The following is a 24,625-nucleotide window of genomic DNA, read 5'->3' as shown; positions in this document are numbered from 1 at the left end:
GCACTGGTCAAGTAACTCCACAGGAGCAGTGCTGGACCTGGTTTAGAATTCCATCTCCAAGAATTCCCTGTGCCTACAGTGTACAACGTGTAGAAATACCACAAGTACCTCAAAACGAGCTGGTTCAGATTCGATGGCACTGCAGGCAGCTCTGCCTGGGCAAGTCCAGCTGCACTTTGTGCTCGCCTGGAAGCTGCTCTGCCACGTGTGCCACTGGAAAATGCAGCTCACCCTGAGCAGCTGAGAACTGCCCAGTTTGGGCAGCCTTTACTCTGCTGAAGGGCACAAGGGCTCTGCACATTTTCTCCCATTAACTGCTTATAAACCCAGAACTTACAATATCACCGGGAACTGAGATCAGGATTCGGCCAATCCTATTCTCTGGGTAAGTGCACTTCACAAGGATAATTTCCCATCTTTTCCTGTTCTGCAGCAGTCAGAGGAAACCGAAGTGAAGGTGCTGTCCTGCCGCTGAGGCTGGAGTGGGAACACCAGCTCTTCCACTGCCCTCCGCACCCAGCTGCCAGGGTGCCTGCCAGGCATGGCTCAGCACTTGTCTCCCATCTCCGCAGGGTATTCCGAGCAGGAATGCCTGTCCCTGCTCCGATATCCCCCTCTGATGAGCAGCCAGGGCAGTGCAGAGAGCCCGAGGACACCCCCCCTGCGCTCCAAGCACGGATTTACAGGGACCACAGCACAGGCTCTGCAGCACTTCAGCCGTGGCTGCAGGCAGAAAACCAGTCGTGCTGACCTCTGGGGTTGTGGTGGGCTTTTTAATTCCTGTCTGTGCAACAAAACGGACCTTCATAAAAAAAGCCAGAGGTTTTCATTTTAGAGGTATTAAACTCGTTCAGTGGTGAGATGCCTCACGTATTCACCCACCTTCTTTTTATTGACCCTGGTTTGAAGCTTAGGAAAGTATCAGTATCTTAGCTGGGCAGCAAAAAAAGGTCAATTATTTAATGCAATGCCACAATGTCTTTGAAATGACTGCTTTAAAGTGATAATGTAACTTCTGGAATGACTGGTTTTTAGAAAATGACACCGAAAAAATCCCCAAACTGTTTAAACAAACATTCACAAGTGTACACTCTTTCCTAGTTGTTGCTCAGTTGATTTAGGACTGGGTAAGGAACAGATTTTCTGGAATATCTCTGGTTTAGATGTTGCAGAAACTAGGTATTCATCTATTAAATATGATCTCCTGGAGAAGAGCTCAGCCTAAATTAAGTCTGAGGTTTTTGTGCCTGGACAAATGACACAAAATACAACAGAGGTGAAAAATATATAGTTCCTGCTCTCTCATATGGGGTATTCCAGATGAGCGGAAATTTGTTCATGATTCTTTCTGTGCCTCAGCCTTCCAACAATCAAATGAATATTTATCACAGATTCTATGAAAATGTGGTTATTTGTTTGGAAATAATCAGATAGTTACGGCAAAAACTGTGAGAATGTATGTAAGAATGCTGATTATTCCACAGTAGAATGAGTTTGAGTTCCTCAGGGTAAGACAGAGCTAGGCAATGATTACTGAAGATAAAACAAGGTATCAGTAATCATTCCATTTTCTGATTGTAATCCATCTGGTTTCACACTTCCATCTGTGAACACACTTAGGGTCCGAGGAAAAATAAAAACATGAGATATAATTAAAGACTTTGTAATCTGAGCATTTCTGTACATTTTTGCAATCAAAACACTCTCTTGCTATAAACTTAGAGAATGCAATTAAAATAAACCAATCAAAGGCAAAGTTATCACACACATACCTTGCTTTGTGCAAGAGTACATAAAAGAGGGCCTTCCCTTTATAAAATAATAGACCCCCCAAAAAAGATTAAAGCAGCAAAACCTCCTTGAAATGGATAATGGCTTTCCTTGGAGTAAGGTTTGAAGGCTGGGCTCCCAGCTGGGATGTATTGGCCATGTACCAGTGGAGCTGTGCCAGTCTAAAGTGCTAAGGGTCCAGCCCTGTGTTGGTAAATACCATAAATCTTTAATATAAGTGTCTTGGATGGTTATATTGGATAGTTATGCACTATCTGCTTTTCATGGCACGTACCTGGGGTTTGGCTGTTAATGAAGGTGGAGTGAAATTTCACAGCTGAATTTCTGAGAGCCTTATCAAAGTGAAAGCCTAAAGGACAGCTATAGGGCAACACACTGTTTCTGAAATGAAGTTCACACTCTATTGTAACCACTTTTTCCATTTTGGGGTTCTCTGCTCTACGCCACTCCTATAAGGACCCAGCACACTGTAATATCACCCTTCAAGGTCTGCCTGCACCATGGGACAGCTCAGCAAATGCACCCATAAATCAAGGTGACACTGACTGTGGAGTGCACGTGCACACACACACACACACAGGCTTCAAAAAACGGGGGAGGTCCTTTCTCTCAGCCAGTTCCTTGCTTTACACATCCCCAAATAGATCATGCAGGACTTGGCTTTGGAAGAGCTTTCCAGTTAGCAAAGTGGAAGCCTGCTGCATTCCCTGTGGGAAGCCCTGCCCTCAGTGCTGGTGTGGAGCCAGCCCTGCTGCAGGAGGGCCAGGACAGCCAGGATTCCCAGGACTTGTCCCACTGGACACTCACTCTCAGGGCACAGCTGAATGGACACAGGCACGGGGCCTCTAAGCAGTTTGGGTTTGCCTGAAATGGATATCCTGAGCTGCATGGATTCCCTCTGGTCTGTACAGGGATCCAGCAGCCCAGTTGTATCCTTGAGCTCTGTTTTTTTTTTGTTGTCACTGTCCTGGTTTGATAATGACCAAGAGAAATGCTTCCTTACAGTTGTCACCCTGAATGTCTGCCTTATTTCCTCGGTGGCTCAGAGATCCTGTGACTGGGAGATGGGATCCATACCCAAGGCACTGAACCCCACAGCAGTGCTTCAGTTCCTTGCCCCTTCACTCCACAAGCACTTTCAGATCTTCAGCACCTCTCACTCCCCACCCTCTGCAGCCCCACTCACACCAAGAGCTGAAATCCTGGTTGCAGCCTGTCCTCTGAAGGGGCACGGGGAGCAGCAGGCTCAGGGAACCAGGCAGTGACTGCTGCCCTGACCCGGCCACCCCCGAAGGAACCTGCTCAAATAACTGCACCTTCTGTGAGCTCTCTCCTCTGCCAGGCAAAGCCACGGGGTATGAAACCAGCCAGAGACAAACCTGCCAACATAGCCAGCTCTTGCACGAAACTACCAAAGCTTTCCTAAAATTAGGAAGCACAGGAAGGGCTGATTGTAGCGTGACTTACGTAAGCAACGAGGGTACAGAACAGTCAGAACAAAGTGATGTCACTCAGCTTGCACAATGTGTGGTTACATGCAGGCGTTGCTCTGATTTATGGAGGCACCTGCTGGACTCTAATTTTAGAATAAATACATTCTTGGGGTGTTTATGGGGGGCAAACACGTCTGCAAACATGCCCTGTAATGTTGTCATCCCTTCTGCAGGAATCCCAGTTCTGGCCTCTGCCAGTCTCAGGCTGGGTGTCTGTGTGTGTGTGTTTTTGCATGTGGAACAACATTCACTCTTTTTCTTATGTGCCTGTCTGAAAATGCAAAGTATCAGGGCAGAATACTTTTCTATGTGGGCTTTATTGCTTTATCTCTGTGGCTAGTAATTGCTCTATCACTGCATCAGGCTTTTTCTCTCTGAGATGAGATTCAAACTGTTCTAATGATTTCTCAGTCATACCTGGTGAAAAAAGAAGGACCTGGTTTTCACTTTCATGACTGTAAAAATAGAATTAAATAACTGAGAAGTAATAACATACAACCAGTCAAACCCCCCAGTTCTCTCCAAGAAATAAAAACAGTGTCCAAGAGTCATATTTCAAGATAAGATCTGGCAGGGTATGTGCTCCCTTTTTATTTGGAAAGAAATTCCCAGATAGTGCTGTTTTTATGCAGCTCAAGAAACGTGCTCAGCCTGCTGCTGTGCAGCTTTTGGATTATTTCAGTTTCTATAAAAAGAAGGTGATCTCATCCTCAGTACTTAAAGATGTATCACCCTCTCCTTTCCCCTTGGCCCAGCACGAAGGGGAATCTGAATTTATGAAGCCTGAAGCGACTATGAAAGGATTGACCTGAATAACAAAGGCATTGGCTTTAACCCCTTCTCCCCTTCCAACCTGCCCAGGCTTGTGTCCTGGCTCTCAGAATAGCTGGGAATTGGGGTCCATGCACGGGGGGAGTGGTGCAGCAAAGACTCTGCTCCAGAATCCCTCACCTGAGGCAGTACCTGGGGCAGACAGCGTGTGCCTGCTCAGCTCTAGGAAAAAGGAGGGGGATAGACCACCCTGTACCTTCCCTGGATAGACTGTGAGAGCACTGGCAGCCCCCCAGAAGAGAGAGATTCTGTATTACAGGTATTTATCCACATTTTTACAAACAGGAAAGTACAGTTTGAACCCCCAAGTTCCATTTTGGCCTGGCCACTGTGACTTGATTTTCAAAAGATCTGTGGCACATATTTAGGTCTGAGAAATGCTTAAGGTGCTTAGGCTTCCAAGGGCCAAGCTGTTAATTCAGGGGCCAGATAATAAAAGGTTTTTGGGCTCCAGAAGCATCTTGTTGCTAAATCTAATATGAAGATTTAAGAACCTGACACACAGAACATTTGGCCTGAGGTTCTTCTCTTTGGCCCACGTGCACACAGCAGGGCTGACTGGTGACACACTGTTTCACCTTTCACTGCTGGCATTGTCACACCACAAGGGTATTTTTTTGCAGGGTCATTTAGCAAACTTAGTCTAGTTCCAAAAAGAATTTTTTTAAAAATGTAGAAGGGGCACATGTTGTGTTGAGAAAAAAATGTGTGCAGAATACCCCTTGTACCCAAAGTGCAGCCCTTTGTGTATTCTAGAAGGGTTTCTCATGAAGCCAAAGCCTCAGAGGAGCGGGACTGGAATGCAGAGATGGCCAACAGTGCTGTGCTCACTGCATTTCATAGCTAAATATTCAGCTCTTCCTGTCTTATCCCTGCTTTGTTCCTGCCTGCCACTGACTGCACACACCTCCAGCTGCAATCCAGCCCTGGTTTACGTTTCAACCCCTTCCATTGCACTGCTTCTCAAGAAACTCCTTAACTTCATCCAGTGCCTTTAAAATAGGCTAAAACAGATGGGGAGTTGTCCTGAACACAACAGATGTACTAACAAGAAACACAGGTTCCACTGTCCCAAAGTGTCCTTGTTTCTTTTCACCTGGAAAACACGAATATTTCAGACTTCCTAATCAGTGCAGTTTAGTCATGTCAATTCACCTCAGCCAGCACTATGCTCAGAAAGGTTGTCTGCATCAAAATTCATTTTCTCCTGCCCTTAAACCCAGGCTCAGACCTCACTGCCACGTGCAGCACTTCTCATTAGGAGTATCACTGCTGATTTATTCCAGCAGAAGAGACAGCTCACATGGAAGGGTGGTTTCAAAAGAAATTATGTTATACTGTGAGCAGTGGGTGCTGAGGTTCTGATTTTGTTTGGAGAGGGAAGAGGGAAGCTGGGGATCACTTGCACAAAGCCTGTTTTCCCTTGGGTTCCTCATTACCTGCCACAAACACAGTTCAGAAGCTTTCCAAGCACTCCCTAAATGATGGAACCTCACATAGCAGAGAAATACACAGAGCAATAAGATGGTACTCCAGTAATAATTGCAAATACAAGTATTTCACAGGTGTATAATGCCTTCCAGCAAGACCTTTCCAAAATGCCTTTTTAGCATTAACAAAATCTCGAATATCTCTTAAAGGAAGATGGGCACTGTGTCACCAGTAAGGGGTTTCCTGGTACAGGACAGCTGCTATATTCCTAATATCTAATCTAAACCTACTCTCTGTCAGTTTAAAACCATTCCCCCTTGTGTAATGTGGATAAACATTTCCTAAGGAAATTTACTCAGGAGTAAACTTTGAAGCAGCAAACTTTGTTCGTGTTTGAAAACAACAGTGACAAAAAAAGAAACAGAAATAAGCGAAAAAAAAACAAAGAATAGTCAAAAGTTTAATTTACAGTAAAGTGACCAAATTAAAAATGTTATATTACTGAAACATCACCTGTTGATTGTTGTTTTGTCTAGAGGTGCTTTGACACAGGAAGAATTTGGACTTCTTTTATACTGAGGGCAAAACCTCTCTTCAGAGCACTTGCCATGGATTTATGCATTGCTAAAAAACTGGATGCAAATATTTTGGGACAGGATGTCTCTTAAAACTGGCATTTTACTGTGCAAATATGGCCCCCCTGAAATGTCAGTAACCAGAAGGCAACTGAATCTGCTACACAATAACCTCCCCCCCCATTTATCATATAGTAGAACAAGTCTATTAATCAAAAGGTTTCCTAAACTGAAAACAAATATGAGAAGAGGAAAGGGTTTCCTGAATTATCCCTCCACCCTTCAAGGCAGTCATTCTTAGGCAAACTTAGGAGATCCCTCAGATTCTAAGGCAGCACCTCAGGAGAGGCCCCATGAAAACAGGGTGGTTTTGAGGTGGACTTGGAAGCTTCATTGACATGCAGGAGCAAATGGGAAACCTGGGATATAAATGAAGAGCCAGTGTGAGCCAGGTATTGTCGAGGGCCAGAGGGCAGGAGTCATCCCCAGGAATCAGGAGAAAGGCAACCAACAGCCTCAGAGAATCCCAGCTCATTTAGTGCAGCTTGCAGTGGCCCCTGAATCAGCACTGTTATTATCTGCAGTGTTTGTTTGCCACGAACACAAGAAAAAAAGGGTTCTTTTCCCCCTTTTTCACAGCTTTTTTCTCCTTTATCACGAAGCGAGAATGATATCAATGGTGCATTTTTGAAAGTCATTATTAGCTTGTGAGCCAGAATCCCTGTCTGAGGCTGCTGGAAGCACACAGCCTAAGGATCACTGAGCTAAAGCAAAGACACTAATACAAGGGTGGCAGCAGCTTTCTCTAATTGCAGAAACCCCAGAATACATAATGTTACATTACCTGGATAATGATTTTTTAAAATAATTGTGAGTCACACCATAAAAAATATGAGTCTATAATAGGTCTGTTCAATTGCCAATTCAATAGAGAGCATGAAATGGCATGAAATGCATCTGAATTTTAAAAGAGAAAGAACTGTTTAGGATCCATGACAAGTACAGTTTTAACTAGTCATGAGCTCTCATATTCACTGAAAATACAGCCACCCCACACTTCTGAGAATTAGTTTTTAGCCACCTAGTGAGGGTGACTGAGCACTGGCACAGGTTGCCCAGAGGAGTTTTGGAGTCTCCATCCTTGGAGATACCAACAGAATATCTGGGCACAGTCCTGGGTAACCAGTTCAGGGTAACCTGGCTGGAGCAGTGGCTCAACCTCAGCCATTCTGCGAGTTAATATGGAATAGAAAGTTTTCAAAAGCACACTTTCACATTTTGAGTAATTATTTGCTCACCAATTAAGTGGGTTAAACTGTTCACTGAAGCTATGTTTGCTTAAAATGCAAAGCTATGCCCTGCTATAAAAGTTTTAATGCCTATTATTTTCCTTGGATTTCATAACACTTTGAGGTGTTCCAGACTGACACTGAAGCTGAAGCCTGTCAAAAGCTTTCCTAAAATATATGAGGTTTGGTGGCTTTTGCTATTCAATTATCTCCTTGATGACTATTCTTAGGGCAAAATCTGGTGGGCCCTTGGTTTTCTGGAAAGAAAACTTACTCTTTCTTTACTTTTACACAGTTCTTTAGTTCTGTTTAAGTCAGTTCTGTCTTTGTAGAAAACTGAAGGGGCCCCAAAGCCTGCACAGCTTGTGCCTGTGCTTAGGTCATCCTTGGCATTTTGAAGGAAGTGCTGTTTGACATGGATGAGAAAGCTTCCCCTCTCTCAGAGGGTTTTTAACTGACTCTACTGATAACCTTACCAATTCCAGCTTTTTGTGACTGCTTTCTTTTAAAGCTTTTCCTCTTTACCTGAAACTGCACCGGGTTTATGTTTTGTAAGGCTTTTTCACAGCTCTGTTTGTGATGTGAGTGGAGTTTTGGCTCCAACTGTTGAATCTCCTCGTCAGCATCACTGGGTTTCTGTGCTGCTTGCCAGTGCTCCATCTCTGCAGGGTGATTTGTCCACAGGCTTGGGTTTTTTCTGTTTCTTATTTTTTCCTTTGTTTATTTGTAACAGGTCTTTGAGTTAATATAAACTTGCCACTCAGAACTCTGTTTTCCTTAATAAGCAATTTACATTGTTGACTTTCAGAAGCCTCTTCATCTTTCGTGACAATGTTGACTCACACGTTTGCTTGTTTTTCCCAGGACTGTTTTTTCCCAAATTACAGGGGGAGTTTTGCAGCTTCTTTTTCCAGAGGCATTTTTGAGACCTTTTAGAGACATTTTTGAGGCTTCAGCTTGCACCTGTTCTTTCATACAGCTTTCTATCTTCACTCAGCAAACTTCAGATTTGCTTGTCTAGAAAGATGTTGCAATTGTTAAGGCTTCCTCAGTATCAGCACAGCAAAGATTACATGTGTTTGTGAAGGTTATCCCACCTCCAGCTACATCCCACTTTCCCTTTCCAGAGTCAGGGATACACTCTAGGGCTCCAAACTTCCAACACGATGCAAACTTTTCCATATTTTCCTGCCAGAAAATGTGCACATTTAATTCATACAGCAAGCTCAGCCAAATTCCTTATCCAGTGTGAAAACTAGAGCTGCTCATCAAAGTACCTTGGGAAGTGTTTTGGAGAAAAATGACTTGTCATCAGCCCTGACCACAGACAATCTAAGGAGCTCTGCAACTTGTCAACAAAAAAGGCCTTCGACAAAAAATATCCCCAAAGAGTAACCTTCCCTCAGGCCTTGTCAGAGCAAATCAGTGGCAAATGGACAAAGTCCTGAGCAAGATTCTGCTCAGGGAAACGCTGACCAGGAAAAGGTGTGTGGTGGGACTAAAGTGGCTGAAAGCTCCTCACAAAGCAAAGTGATCATTGCTCCTGGCACGGGGGTGTGGGAATTAAGTGCTGAGGGCAGTGTCTGTGGCAGACACACCTCCCTGCAATGCCACTGCACTTCATCACCCACTTCAGAGAGCAGAGGACAAGAGCAGCTTGGCAAGGCACACGCAGAGAATAATTACCAAATGCTGACTCAGGCATGAAAACAAGGCAAAAAAGCCCTCCCTGAATTATTCTGGAGAAGCTGACAGAAAATGGCTGTTTTGAGCAGCAGTTCAGTCATCCAGCTGTGCCAGAAATATGTCCCCATAACAAGATGTGAAAGGGCTGGGATGTTCCATTGCTGAGATCCCAATTAGCTGAAATGGGGACAAAATTGGTTAATACTTAAGCTGATTCAATCAACCGCCCTTAAATTGAAATGCCAGACTAGTAATCATTGCAAGCATGTTCTCAGCCACACAGTCGTGACAGCCTGAGGCTGAGCCAGGTCAGGGGATGCATCCAGGGAAGTTTATCAGGAGCTGGTTGACACACATCACTGCATTTCTGCTCTGGCTTCTCCAGTGTCTGCCAATCATTTGTGTGTTGAGAATTTGCAGTGATATCCCCATTAATGCCCTGCCTGACCACCATTAGCACACAGAAAGGAGGATAAATCTCCTACACACCGAGAGCAAAACCTTTTCCTTGCATTTTTCTGGGGCACTAGAGATGTAGGCATGTGGCATCTCTGCTAATTTTTCTGCTTATGAACTCACTGAGCTGGAATTGTCCTCTCAGCTCACACCACCAGTGTCCTTAGTCATTCAGTCTGGCTTTACAGGACCAACCTGAAGGAACTGGGAGAAATCCAATGAAAAATTAAAAATAACTTGTCAGTAAGTAGCCTTTCTCTCTGAACCAACTGGTTAATCCTGGCTCTGTGTCTTTCCCCTCTCAGCAGCTGCTGCTGTTTCACTGTGCAGTTTGCAGCCATAAGATGAGGGAGAAAGAAGAAAACTTGTAGACTGACAAAACAGTATCTTCATACATAAAATAACAGAATTCCCCCTCTGCAAAATATCTTTTAGCTGTTTACTACAGGTGTTTGAACATGAGGAGATCACAGGTTGTGTACTCAGTAATGTATCTGAGCTCTTCTTGTGTTTAATTTTTGACCTCATTGGCGCTTTACAGAAGTGCACCAAATCACCTGGATGTGCCATCACCCCTGAGAAATATTGCATGTTTATTGGTATCCAGCCCAGTCAAGCTTTGAGAAATGATGAGAGGTGTGCCATGGTAGTTTGTTGTTCAATTCCTCAACCCCTATTCTTCACTCACCTGAACTCACAGAGTGCTGTGGCACAGGTCTGCCTGCTCTAGAAGATGTTAGAGCTATTTTAAGAGGTATAGATGTCATTTTTTGAGACACATAGGGCACTACCTATTATGCTTCCCCTGATATTTTCAGTTATGTCCTCATTAAAGTATTCATTCTGAGGTTTCAAGCCCATGAGTGATATCCCTGTCCTGTATTGCACAACACTATCAGACAGACAGCAAGTAGCTTTCCTTCTACATTATCTGATTGTTCTCCAATGCATCTTCCTAAATTCTCCTTAAACTAGAAAGTGACAGGTACTACATGGAAGATGAAGCTTCTCTCTGCCAGAATACCATTCCCTAGAGCAGATCACTTAGCAGAAGCCATTTCCTGTTGTCTTCATTTAATTACCTATTCTTTCTCTATTAAAGACAAAACATCCCATTTTAAAGAGCCACCCAGTGCAGTGCAGAGCAGAGGGTGCTTCGCTGGAGGGCCTGCAATTCTGGGCTTTGACTCTCCTACTGACTTCCTCTGCCTGTTGGGATTTGTTTTGCTTTTTTGGGTCTTACTGAGTCACTTTCTTCTGTCACCTTCTCTCTGCAATCTCAGTCCAGACTGTGCTTTAAAACAGACTCTTAATCTGGGCATAGATGATAATTAAAAATCGGTTCTGGGGAAGTGAAGGGCAAAAAGGACCTTTACATGCACTGAAAGGCAGGAGAGCACGAGCAGGGCTGCATAACATCACCAGGTAAAATCTGACTGTTCTGTTCCCTCTTCACCCTTCCACACAGTCCTGTGGCACACACACAGAGATGACTTAATTTGATTTCACAAACCAACAAAGCTTGGCTTGCCTTAATAGATTTTGCTTGTCTTGTGGAAAATCTTGACACTGTACTCGCTTCTGTTGGTGCCTTCTGTGTTTGGCTGCTAAAAGATTTCCCCATGGCAGAAATCAGACTGCAACTCTCCAGGCTTCTGTTGCAAAGCCCTTTTGCATTTTCCTGATCATTTTAATAGGCCAAATTACAGCAAAATGTATGTTTTGTCCTAACCCAGATGCTTCACATTATCATGTGACTTCAGGGAGCAACAGCTTGGGAAGTGTCAGAGCTGAGTAAGAACATGTGAAAACAAAGGGATAAAAATAAAGCAGAAGAGGAAGAAGACTAGGTGGAAAAAAAGAGAAGAAAATACTTGGCCTTTTTAATCACAAAGAAATAAAAGGCAAAATAATACAATAGTGACTACAAACTCACTATGACCTGCAACTCATCCCTATTACACACAATTTTAAGGTATAAAAGTTGACAATATGGAAATATCAGCTAAAGTGCCAGTCAAAAGCTGCAGCTGCTTAGGTTCCAAAAGATGAATACATGTGAAGTTGTTCTGATGTGCAAAGCACCCATGACATAACTAAACACCAGTAGCTGTGCGCAGCTACTTGCAAAGCCAGAACAGCCATCAGGAATTTCCTCTGGCACTGCCAGCTGAGGAGATGGCTTGAGCTGCTGCTGCAGGCAGGGTGGACTGCTCCAGGAGGATCTAGAGAAAGCAATATTTCTTCCCAGAGAAAGCATTCAAGATTACTTTGAAGCTGAAGCTGAATGAACAACTACTTTTCCTCAAATTACGTCACCTCTAGTCATTCCTATTGGAAATAATTTCCCTGGATAATGTCTTCTTAATTAAAAATCAAAATAACAAGGTTCTGCTATCCCTACTAATCCCAGGCCATGCTCTACATATTTTCCAGATTAAAATTAATATTCCTTTAATTCCCTTCCTCAGTGCTGTTCAGCAGCAGGATTCTTTGATTGCCTGACTTCTTCCTTCTGGTGCTTTAAATGCCCAAAGATACTCTTGGCACAGCAGGTACTTTGGCTGCACTGCCTTCGAGCTGAAGATTTGGAATTCAGTTTTTCCTTTACTGACTCTGCAGAGTATTCCCTCTCTTCCTGAAAAGCACATTACAACCTTATCTAGAAAAACTCAAAGTCAAAGGCAGTGTCTCTGGAGAACAGATGAATAGTAATTTGTTTTGTTAGGCAATGTATAAACCTCTAAAAATCATTAATTAGAAGAAAATAAAAATGATTGTAGCTAAAGGCCAACTGTTGCTCACCTCAGAAGTAACTCCATTAGAGTAATGGATGTGAAATAAAGTGAGATATATTTCCTAAGTAAAAATAGAATAGGATCCTGTACTGTGAGGAAATAAATTCTGAATATTAAAGGTTAAAGCCTGAAGAATAATATCTCTACTAGTATAAATTCAGCTTTTGTAACCCTTCCAGTACAGAGAAATGGCTGGATGAGAGATGACACTGATTTAGATGGTACTGTTCTCAGGTGACCTGAACATTACTCTTGTTCAGAATCCTAGAATCATTTAGGTTGCCAGGCTTCATGTTCCTTCCCGCCTTTCTCACAGATGAGAGTAAGAGATGAGATCACCTGGTCTTTTCCTCCTGCTGAGGCTCTCACACGCCGTAACCAAGTCCTCTCTTCATGCAGTACTTTGGGACAGAGTGAAGTCTTTGCCATAGTGAGCTGATGGAATGTTATGCAGACATAGCGTCCAGTGATCTCCAGCATGTCGTGCAAGTATTTTAGAACAAACACCCCCCAGTGTCTGCTCACAGAGGCTGACACGAGCTGTCTCTGTCTCAGCCTCCCAGCGGCAGTTTGCTCTGTGGGGTCAGTCCCTTCCTCCCGGTGATTTTTCAGCCCTCCCCCCGGTGACCGCTGGCAGCTCCACGTTCCCCTGCTCGCAGACGAGGTTTCCCTGCCTTGTCCCGATGGGCATTATTTGCAGCTGGCTGCACATTTGGTACTCCCAAGGTCAGCTGGTGTGTTGCTTTACCATTACACATTTTTTGCCAGCTTTAGTGTCGCTTGCAGTGTCCTCAGCAGTGCCCATTCCCCGTCACAAGTGGCAGTTTCCTGCTACTTGCACTTAGGCCACTTCAGCAGGGCTGTGGAAGAAATGGTTATGTGCAAATGAAGTGACAAAAATGTTAAAACTCCTGCCCCACATCACTGGAATGCACCCATAGGATGCCCCTGATGTGCACCAAAGATATGTCAGTTCTTACCTCCCAGACCTTTTTCTGGAGCTGAACATGTTCCAGGATGTCTTTATAGGTAGCAATGACACAACCATGTGTGAACATTGAGCATGGAAATCTTTAGCCACCAAATGCCTTGGAAGTGCAAAGTATGAAAACATCTATTAATTTTCTCAGCTAATAAATTCTTGTGGCCTTAGATACTACTCCAGAAAGACTGTTCTCCTAAAATGAGTGTATAGTTTCTTTAAGGAAAATGATCTCTTAATTCCATAGGCTTTTCTAACCAGAAGGTTTTTTCCAATTTACAAATGAAGCACCTCTGCAGCCAAACTTTTCCCCTTCAAAGATGCAGTTAAAACAATGTTTGATATTCCCAAGGAGTGGGGTTTTTTTCTCCTTAGATTTTCAGGTGTTTCATTGCAGGAATTTATTGCTTCATTTAGTATTAAATTGGACAAGGGATGTTTATTTGAGGCATTAATTTGTTGAGATCTTTCTTCTGTTGATCAAATTACTAATGTGTAAAATGCAATGTCTCTCAAAGAATCTTTTAGGCGTCAGTGCAAATTAATGAGGTTGCTATTTCTAATAGAAATGGTGTCAAACTATGATGAGTCTATTGACTCTTTTTTTTCCTAAGCAGCAGAAATTCAGGGGTTTTACTCACTCCATACAGCCCTTGAAAACTCCAAAGTATAAGGGAAAGAGTGGAATAAACGAGGCAAGGTGTGCCAGAGATGGCAACAGAGGCACAGAGAAATGTGCCAAGCTTTGTTTAGTGCAGGGGGTGAATGTTATCAGACACTCCCTGTCTGTTGACAAATTCTGGGATGCCTGTGCCATGTTGTCGCATTTTTAAATGCTCTCTGCGCTCCTTCCCTGCGATGGTTACACTTTCTGGGCTTCCCTTTTGTTTCTCCTCAGCAAACAAAATAAAGAAATCGCAAACGGGGAAAACAAAAAAGCCCCCGATGCTCCCAAACCCCAAATGCGGAGCAGGCACCGAGTCACCCTTGAGTCCACCAGGTGGCAACGCGGAGTAAGGAATTCCCTCCCGATCGAGCAGCTTAGGGTGGGGAAGGAAGAAATAGTTCATTTTCTTGAGGTACAACTCAGTTACATATGTTGAAATGCTGCCACTGTACTGAATGGGGGTTTCCAAGGGAGACGTGGGCTTTCTCTTCCCTTGTTCTCCTTGAGTTTAAGTCAGCAAACAAATCAGAGAACCACGGAATCAAACAAGTTGGAAAAGACCTCTGAGCTCACCGAGTCCAACCTCTGACCCAGCACCACCTTGTCCACCACCCCTCGGCACTGAGCGCTACAGCCAGTCCTGCCCCGGACACCTCCAGGAATGTTGACCTCGCTGCCTCCCCGGGCAGCCCATCCCAATGGCTAATCACCCTCTCCATGGTGGAACTCCTCCTGATGCCCAGCCTGACCCTCCCCGGGCAGCCCATCCCAATGGCTAATCACCCTCTCCATGGTGGAATTCCTCCCGATGCCCAGCCTGACCCTCCCCGGGCAGCCCATCCCAATGGCTAATCACCCTCTCCATGGTGGAATTCCTCCCGATGCCCAGCCTGACCCTCCCCTGGCACAGCTCGATGCCGTTTCCTTCCCTGTCCCTTGTTCCCTGGGAGCAGAGCCCCACCTGGCTCCACCCTCCTGTCAGGGAGCTGGACAATGATCAGCTCAATCCTGAGCCTTCTTTTCCCCGGGCTGAGCCCCCCCAGCTCCCTCAGCTGCTCCTCACAGGACGTGTGCTCCAAACCCTTCACCAGCTTTGTTGCCTGACAATTAAAATGCATATTTTTCTTTCAGTTAAAACATACAGTTTTTGTCTTCTGCTGTGTAAACATCTAAATTGAGCCACTTATAAAAAGAAATAATATCAGCATGAGATGATTCTATGATAATGCTCTTTCATTTCCTTGAAAATTTTGTTGTTGTGGAGCAATAAATCCCAACTGAATCCAGAGGCTTCTATAAATGACTCCAGAATTGCCCACAAGGCAACACAGAGCAAGAAAATTGTCATTGTTGCTTAACTGAAGACATAGGAATTTGCACTGATGTCTTCTCTTGCACTTCCTTCAGGGAACACTGGAATTATACCAAGGTTCCCTTTGTTCAGGGTAACATCCTTTAAATCCAGACCAGCTCCCTTGACTTCCGTGCAGTTAATGTGGATTCACACAAATGTAAGCAAGGATGAGGTCTGGCCCTAATTTAGGACACATCTGCCAGCACAGATGGTGCTGAGAGAGTTCATTGTCATGTTCATTGTCCACCTTTGTTCGAGACTTTTTTGAGCATGGAGTGAACCCAACAATTTTAGAATCTTACAGGCAGTTTGTCCCTCCTGGCTGGGGAGTTCTGCCACAAGATGGGCTGGTACCCAGCTGACAGATGATGGCTTAGAAAAACTGCCACGTGGGAAACAGTGGGTAAAACTGTCACCCTGTGACCAAAAAAAACCCAACCCAACCAACCAAACAACAACCAACCAACCAAAAAAGTTCTACCTTTAAATCAAAAACTTCCTTATGATCAACAGCCTTAAGCAGTTGATTCTTAAAACTGGTATCTTTTTTTCCCCTGTTTGCTGTTTTGTTGCTTTAGAAAGTGCACGAGGGAGCAATGCTTTCTAATCAAAGTTGGAAGAGTATTTTGTACCACATGAAAGTGGCTTGCATGCCACGAAGCAGAATATTTCTTTTTTTTCTGCCATTCAATATGTCCTGCTGTCTATTTTTTATTTGATTAGGCATATAATGTGTCTATTTGCTGTCTTAAGGGGAAAAAAACCCACTGCTGGTTGCTCTGGAAGGGTTACTTGCCTAAAGAATTCAGGATCTGGTTTTACAGGAAACTGTTTAGAGAAAGTATTGCTTTTATGATGGAGAAAGAGATATTGCTGTTGTTAAACTCTGCTTTACTGTGGAGTCAGAAACCTTACAGGTTCTGTGCATCATTATGTACTGCTTTAAAGGATAAAAACTCTCGAGTAGAGCAGCACCAAGCTTGTACAACTAACACCACAGTGCAAGTGCTACAAACCAGATTCCTGGGAATAAAAGAGAAGGGTAAGATCTTTTCTGGCCTAATCTGATTTACTTGAGTACTTTTGCCAGTACAGGTTTAGAGTACATTGTAGAGTTTGAAGGAATAATACAACTCATTCTTATTCTACAGCAGCACAAATCCAGGGTGCCTCCTGTATTCCATATTCTTCCTAAAAAGTTGTGTGAGAGCAAAGTCAAACCAAACACACTGAAGATGACATGCAGAATTTGGAGCACAATGAGACACATATGGGGAGGAAATTGCATTCTAACCATTTGATTACACATTTCAAACAGATTTCTGGGGCCCACAGCCTTTATACCCATAAAGGAGATGGATTTGGGAATGTAACCTGGGTGATGATACCCATGTAAATCTGGAGTTGCTGCAGTGACACCACGTTAGCCCCAGTAATTCTGTAAGACCTTCCTGATACTTTCTTTTTCCTCTCAGCCTATTTTAAGTGGATGATTAATAATTTTTTAATTTGAGCTCTTACGTAATATACCATTTGTAACAGCAATTACTCATCAGGAATATTCTCAGCTGAACAATTCGGTCCCACAGGTCACATTCAGATTTCCAGTGGTTTTGCTCCTCATGTAGTTGCCCTGAATCATGTTAGGGTTAACCAGAAACAGAAGACTCATGTTTTTCAGGATGTAACCCAGAAAACAATTCAGAAGGCAGTTGTAACCTCACTTAAGGCTGCTCAGATGAGAACCACCCATGGTACAGACTGAATGCAGGGTTCAGATATTCAGTTCCCAATTTTCTCTATGTGAGAAGTTTCAAAAGTTTTTAGAGAGAAGGAGGTAAAGAGCCAAGCCAGCTATCAATGATCTGGGTGGGAAAACCCCCTCCCTTTACACCCACAGCACTGAGAACTCCAGTGGTACCCATTATCAGGTAGAAACAAAAGCTGCAACACCTTCCTCACCTGGAGCAGGTAGGGGCTGGGGGATTGGCAGCACCTGAGCAGGGGGGCACTGAGAATATAGGGAGGTGCTGAAGGGGTGGGCAGCTTCTGCCTGCAGGCACCTGGTGGGGACAAGGAGGTGTGGCTGCCTGCAGGGAGGCAGTGGATGTGGGAGCTCTTCAGCAGGGGCTGCATCCCAACAGTCTTTTTCCTTTTGTGGAAGTTTCTGGAGGGCTCAGGCATGGGCAGCTCTTGGATTGTAGTAGCATTTTGCTGCTTGGGACAGCTGTGTGCAGGTAAGAAACATCTATCTGCTGCCTCTTCTCCTTTTTTTTTGTTGCTCCTCTTTGTGCCTGTTTCTCTTAGTTTTTTGTTTGTTTTGCTTTGTCTTGGCTTCTTCTTTCTGCTGTAGGACCTATGCTGGGAGTTCAGGGATTCAGCCCAGTACTCTGCTGGAAGACTGTTAAAGTTTCCCTAATGAAGCTGGGGGGAAGTGTTTGACATTAACTTCCTTCTAATACCACTTGATTTTTCCAGTGCCTCTCCCAGACAGTTTTCTTTTCTGTAAGGCTTTTCTAAATCTCTTGCTCTGTATGTTAGTAAGTTTGGTCTTAAAAACCTTATTAACGCTCTTTTCTGCTAAAGGGTTGCAGAACTGACTGTGCTGGTGCTGCCTGGAGGAGGAGGCTGTATGTGGGACCTTAACTACAGGGGTCTGAGTCTCTCCTGTAATGATGCTTGACTGTGTCCTCCTGAGCTGATGTGGCCCTTGTGTTGGAGAAGCAACATCCTTTCCTGCTCTCACTAAATCCTTGGGTTGCCCACCTTGCTTTAAAGCAAAACCCCGAACTCAGACTGTCCCAGGGCTGGTTCCTGCTCAGCTGCAATTTGCATCCTCCCCTTTTTATGCTTCAGTGTTGTTTGTTAGAGCAACCAGACCCCCTCTTTTGAGTCAGAGCTTGTACAGGGAGAGGAGAAAGCTTTTCTGGTTTTGTTCAATATGCTTTTTTGGTAACTTTGTTTTTCAGATCAAAGGCTGAAGCCTCAAATTGCAGCCCCTCGGCTTGCTACAAACAATCCCACTCTTACTACAGTTGCTCTAGAAAAACCTTTCTGTGTGTTTGACAGCTCACTGCACCCAAATAAGTCTTACTCCATCTACTTGTATGCAATGAAGGAGTCAGGTAAGTGGCATTATGGCTCTCCAGAAGGTAACTGCCTGATTGACCTTTGCATGGAATCCTTCACAGCTGGATGGGGGAGGGCCTGAACAGGGAAAGGAGAAAAATCTGCCAGCCCTTGCAAGGACTAATTAATTGATTTATTTTTTAGACTAAGGCAAGTCATGCTAGACCTGTGGTCACAGATGCCTGGCCCATGGCTTCATTCACAAAATGAATTTCATAAGTGCTTGGCAGTGGCCAGGAGCTGCTTCCCCTGATCCCTGCTGCTCTGGCAGACTCTTGGAATGCTACCTGGAGCCACTCTGTGAGCTGGCAGGAATAAATGCCTTCCTTATGTCACACCTTCCTCCCTGAATGCTGGATGCAGCTTCTTTTTCTGAAGGAAAAGGGACCTTGAGGGGGCAGCAGTGAAATTGGGCGACAGGCAAAAAGCTCTTGAGTCTTTCACTGCTGGTTGTTGCCACTCTGGACCAAGTGGAAGGAGCAGGCCCTGGGTGGGTGGAAGCTGTAAGCACAGAGCCCATCCCAGACAGCTGGGAAGGGGTGGCCTTCTGAGACCTGCCCTGTGCCTGAAGGGCACAGCTTGGTGTGTCTAAGCCAGGCTACAGCTGCAGTATAATGATGTAAGTCTGATAAGTAGATACACCTGCAAGTATGCTTTGTGTTGGAAATGACATCAACCAGCCAGATTCCTGCACAGTTGGGTGAATCTGTACAAAATGGGCTCCACACACAGAAATGTCTAATGCTGCTTTTAAGGCAAGAAGATGCAAACTTGTTACTTGACAGACCGGGAGGAATTTTGTTTGGATTTGTCTCTGGTCTGCAGGGAAAGACATTGGCTAACCCTTGGATGTCTCCTGGAGCAGGGAGAAGGAAAAATTTAAAAAAACTTAATTTAAAAAACTTAAATTAAAAAATTAAAAAATTTAAAAAACCTTAATTTTCTTAACACCTTATGCTCAGGTCTGGTAAGGAGATGCATCAGCACATGAGAAAGCTTGAGGATAAGAGGATTTCTGAAGAAGTAATATGTAGCTTTTGGCTCTATCCTTAATGTTGCTATGAGACTTGATCTACCCACTAAGGTTACAAAACTAAACAAGCAAACAAAACATAACAAAACCCAGAAAACCTCCCTTGAAAGCATCCTGTTTATGCATCAACTTTTGTTCACAGAGCCAGACTAAGAGTTATGAAAGTGGACACTGGAAGAGCAGGGAAACATAACTGTGAGAAGGTTAATAATGTGGAGAAACAAACCTAAGGGAAGAGAAAGTCTTAGGTAGTATCTGTTTTCCTGCTATTGGCTCCCACTTGAAGGGAGGGGTGTCAGAACTCCTCTAACTTACCACTGACTCTCAAGTTGTATTTCTAACCTGTGCCAGAAATCTGTCCTTTTTAAAACAGGCTAAATTTTACATTGGATCATAGCTAAAAACTTCTCACAGCACTTGCAGGAACTCTGCTCCAGTAGAATGCTTCCAGGCAGAAATGGTTCCCACTGTACCACAGGTTTGGAAAAACTGGCACTCCTGTGCTGCTGACAGCACTGAACAGCTGGAGGGGCTCTCCAGAAAAAAATTAACCTGCAGTTACAGAACCTGGGAGCATCCCTTGGGACTTGTGCCTTGCCTTTGCAGCAGGGAAGGGTTGAGAGGTGCAACTAAGCTTCCAAAGCCTGCTGGATGCAGAGTCATGCTTTGGGGGAAGCTGGGAGGGCCTTCAGACTCCCCTGGAAGCACTGGAATGCCTGGCTGGCCAGGGATGGAGGTACACATGTGTTCCTGCAGCCCCTACACCATGCAGGTCTGGGATGGTTCCAGCTGCTGTGTGACCAGAGGCTGAAGGGTTTGTGTGCCAGGAGACAAAAGCTGTGACTCAGGAGCTCTGCCTTGGCTGTAGGACCAAATCTGGAATGGCAGGATTTACTGGATGTTTGTTAGAGTCACACGTGGTGTGTGGGAAGAGCAGCCTTTGCCACCCTCCTTCCTGCTCCATCACATTCTCCTGGGAAAAGAGGAATTTTGGGAGGGTAGCTACTGGCAAATATTGCTCCGAGATCCTTCACAGTTTGAGGGACAAGTATGAAAACTTCACCAACAACTATGCAGGAAGGGGTGGGATCATGATACAGACAAACTGGTAGCTCATTTTTGGTTTCTCTTGGGAGTGTTTTGGGGTAGAAGAGCGAGATGCCAACCAAATGGAGGGTGAATGGAAAGGGCTGGACTTGTTTGGACAGCCTTGCTAAGAAGCCTCTCTCCTGCAGCAGGTGCCATGAGCTCCCTGGTGACTGAGGGCAGCGGCAAAGCACTGGACAGCACCTTCCAGCAAACACACGGGGGGCAGCTGGGGCCCTACAAGGCTGCTGCATTCCATGTGCCCAGCTGTGCATCCCCTCCCAGGCTTGTGGACGCAGGAGATGTCAGCAAAGTTTCTGATGTCCTGAAACAGTACCTCTTCAGAGTTGGGGATGATGGGACGTGTCTGTACGACCCAAACTTCCTCGATGTCTGTAACCCGCCTCTCGCACCAGGCACGACTTACAGGTATCATTCTCAGCTCTTAACAGGTGATTGCTCCTCTTAAAACACAGTGGGATGCAGCACTGAGCCTGTAAGCTCCTCAGCAAAGGTAAACTGTGGATTACAAGCCCATAACTGAAGTGCTCTATCACAAGTGCAGCCATGAAGGTGGCTGGCTTTGCTCCAGCACCTTGCAGAGGGGGCTCTGTGGTGCCCCAGCAGAGCTGAGCTCTGCCAGGGCAAATTCATGGGCCACTAGGAAAATTCCTGTGTGACCTGCTAGATCTACTCCTATGTAATTCTGTGACAGCACCTCATTTGAAACTGCTGGTAGAAAAGGATTGTGACTGGAAAGTTGCTGAGATTATTCACCATGTATTTTGTATTAGAGGATTCTGCTGAACAGCAGATGTGCATCTGGCTCTGCTTGCTTTGTTCTGATGGGATTCTGGGCAGCCAAAGTTCTCCTTGGTCTCCAGCTCCAGGAAGCCCCTCATATTGCTGGAGACTGCCCAGTGAGGGCCAGGGAGCTTGCAGACTTGCCTGACCCTGCTGCCTGGTGAAACCAGCCATCCAGGGAATTGGGGCACCCTGCCAGCCCTTACCCAAACACTCATTTTGCTGTTGCCAGCTATTTAAAACCAGAGTGAAAATGGCAGTCACATGGAGCCATAAATGCTTCTGAAAAGTCTGTGGGCTCTTAGTTTTGCAAAAACTGTCTTCTCTCTTCGTTTCTGAAATCGTGGACTGGAAATGTAATTTCTTTGCCAAATCTGATGTTGGCCTGGTTCTTCAACAGGCTCCTCTAGCAGGGAAAGTGCCAAAGGTCTCTGCTGTTGGACAAAGTCTTTGACCTCCATATGGAAATCAGAACCACTTGCTGTCCTAAATTACAAAGCTCTTCAAACAGGGAATAGCCAGCTGGGGAAAACTGTTGTTGGGAATCTGTCATCTGCCAAGGCTCACAAGAACCAAGTGCAGGCTGTGCATGACAAAACATAGAATGTTTTTCCATAATTAATTCTGTCTGTTCTTTATAAGGTCTCTGGAAGTAATCAGCAGCCTTTGACTGTCTCCATCTAATGCTTTGACAAAACCTGAAGACTGGCCAGCTAATCCAGTAGTTTAAACCTGCTAGTGAGGGGGCTATTACAAATACCTCATTTAACACTTTTTTCCCCCTGCAGGTTTAAGTATGTCCTGGTAGAGAGCACTGAAGGGATTGTGAAAGACCAAACCCTCTGGTCTGATCCAATCAAAACCAGAAGAGGTAAGTCTGGCTTTGCTCAGCTCCTTTGAATAGCTGTGCTTGCCTTAGGACATTATTGCTCTAGGAGCAACAGCTAGTCCTTTCCTGAAGTTTCAGCAATTTTTTTCAGCCTTTCAGTGCTGGAGTAGCAGGCTTAAATATGGAATAATTTTCTACTTTTGCGTACTACAAAACAAATCTTTTAGTAATGATAAGGTTTGTATCTGCAGTTTGAGATTTGATGCAGATCATGGTATTTGGTGCTGTTGACATTTCTCAGGAATACAGATACTTGCCCTCATGGCAAACCTGCTGAGCAGAGCTCATAAACTTTAAATGCTGACATTGAGTCTTAAACCTGTTTCTCATAAATCACAATGTCTTCAGGTACAGATATAATCACTTTGCCTCTCCTAGATCACCAGCTTGGTGGGAGTGCTCATGGTCAAAAAGAGATGACCAGGAACATTCCTTCCACGTTCTCCTAGTTAAACTTCCCTTGCAAGTTGACACCTGGCCTGGCCGAAGGAGTGGAGCCATGGTTGTCATCACATCCATCCTGAGTGTGCTCCTGTTCCTCCTGCTTGCTGGGATTCTGGCTGCTGTGTCCTCAGCTGTCATGTGAGTACTGAGCACCCCACAGCTTGCACTGAGAGCACCCACACCCTGCCACCAGCCACTGCTGCTGCTCTGGTTTGGGATGGCACACCAGTGCTGGTCACATCTTGAAGCTGGTAACGGGAAAATACTCTGTCACCATGACCTACCCTAAGATCAGCAGCTCTTGGAATTATTACACAGCTGTAAGGTTACTTAAGCCAGACTTCAGTAAGGACTGCTGGAAAAAAAACCCCAGTGGACTTGCACCTACTTGTAGCCTGTATATTCTTTCTTACATATTGCAGCTTTCCATCTATTCAGGAGTTGGGAAACTCTTAAGGAGTGCAGGAATTTGTAAAGATTGCATAATATCCTAATTAATGCCTTGACTTTATTAGACTCATGCCCAGAGGAAATAAGTTACCCCTTGCAATAAATGAGTGAGGCTTTGCTGGAGCTGTCTAACACAGCTGTGCATGTTTCCCAGCCTGGTGTGCCCCCTGCCTAGGGAGATCCAGGAGGCCTGATTGATTCCTAAACTGAACTTTGGGATGGAATTAACTCAGTTTTAGAAATAGTGGGTATTGGGGCTTCACCCTCTTTCAGTCACTTGAAAGTGTGATGCAAGTGCTCTGGGTTCACTCAGCTCTGCCAGGCTGTCCTGGGTTACAGATGGGAAAGCAAAGGATGCATTGCAAATGTTCATTTAAAAAATAAATCTGCTCAGTCTCTACTGGAACTTAATAAAGCCTTTCTCTTGCCCACCAGGAGACCAGGAGGTCCTTCTGCAGAGACAAGGTGCACCCCTCAGACTGCTCAGCCAAGTGACCCAAGACCACAGTTGGGCTCTGAGTGACCAGCCTGATTGCAGCCAGGGTGGGACTGCAGCTGAACTGCTCCATGTGCTGAGACCCACAGGACTGTCTCTTCTATTCAACATGAGTCCATAAAAGCCCCAGAACACAGCCAGGCAACAGGAGATGAGCAGCACTGATGAATTAAGGACAGCTGTTTTGAAGTCTTGCAGTACATGATACCTTGTCCTAATGAGATTTGATGTAGTTAATCACCTTGCATAGCATATAGCACATATGAACAGTGAATATCAAATGCCTGGGATAAAGAAAAAAATCTTAGAGACCCTTCAGCTCCAGGAGTTGGTCAGAGGTTGTCTGATAGAGACATCTCATCTGGAGTAAGCATTACTGCAGCCCTCACCTGCTCCTCGCAGTCAGACAAACAGGATGGAGCTGGTTGTGTCTGTGTTCCCCCAGAGGAACTGATGAGGAATATGTACTGCTTTATTTTCCATTGATGCCAACTTCAAAGCCCTTCTTTACCCCTCTTGAGTATGTAGAAGCAACTGTCCTATGGTAGCAACAATCTGGGATAAGCACAAAGCTGTCATTGGTTATTCTCTTCCTAGTTTTCAGTAAATTTGTTAAACGGTGTCAGATAATAAATAAGGGTTCTGTTCTAACACAGATAGTTTGCTATCACTTTAATTACTGGGTGACCTTTCACTGATACTTATTTCAAGGAGGGGGACTTATTCTCTTTGGATTATGAAAATTAAAAAGTCTTCTGTCAAGAGTTGTAGCTTGGTGATTGCAAGACTGGGCATTTTCAACTTCAGGACTGAAGGGATTTGTACCTGAGCTCCTGGTATTTGGGTTTTCTGACTACAGCATGGCAAAGCCCCCCTGCCCTTTCTTTTCAGCTACATGAGGGCTGAAGGGGGAGGTGGGTGCTGTCCTTCTGACTAGAAAT

The 24,625-nt window shown here is 44.7% G+C and overlaps 1 protein-coding gene across 1 annotated transcript; it reads left to right on the top strand.

Moving 5' to 3' along the window:
• Positions 1 to 125: 125 nt before the first annotated feature.
• On the top strand, positions 126 to 24,327 carry UPK3A (uroplakin 3A). The gene is made up of 6 exons (XM_051772603.1): positions 126 to 385; positions 18,323 to 18,478; positions 20,751 to 21,030; positions 22,194 to 22,276; positions 22,744 to 22,876; positions 23,624 to 24,327. Exons 2-6 carry the CDS (start codon positions 18,466 to 18,468, stop codon positions 23,709 to 23,711), a joined length of 597 nt encoding a protein of 198 aa, XP_051628563.1. The 5' UTR covers positions 126 to 385; positions 18,323 to 18,465; the 3' UTR covers positions 23,712 to 24,327.
• The last annotated feature ends 298 nt before the right edge of the window (positions 24,328 to 24,625 follow it).

Source organism: Manacus candei, unplaced genomic scaffold (genome assembly GCF_025592945.1).
Source record: "Manacus candei isolate 608988 ecotype Guabito, Panama unplaced genomic scaffold, ASM2559294v1 h1tg000153l, whole genome shotgun sequence".
Taxonomy (NCBI): domain Eukaryota; kingdom Metazoa; phylum Chordata; class Aves; order Passeriformes; family Pipridae; genus Manacus; species Manacus candei.
Note: the sequence above shows the minus strand (reverse complement) of the source record. Positions and strands in the feature narration are given on the sequence as shown.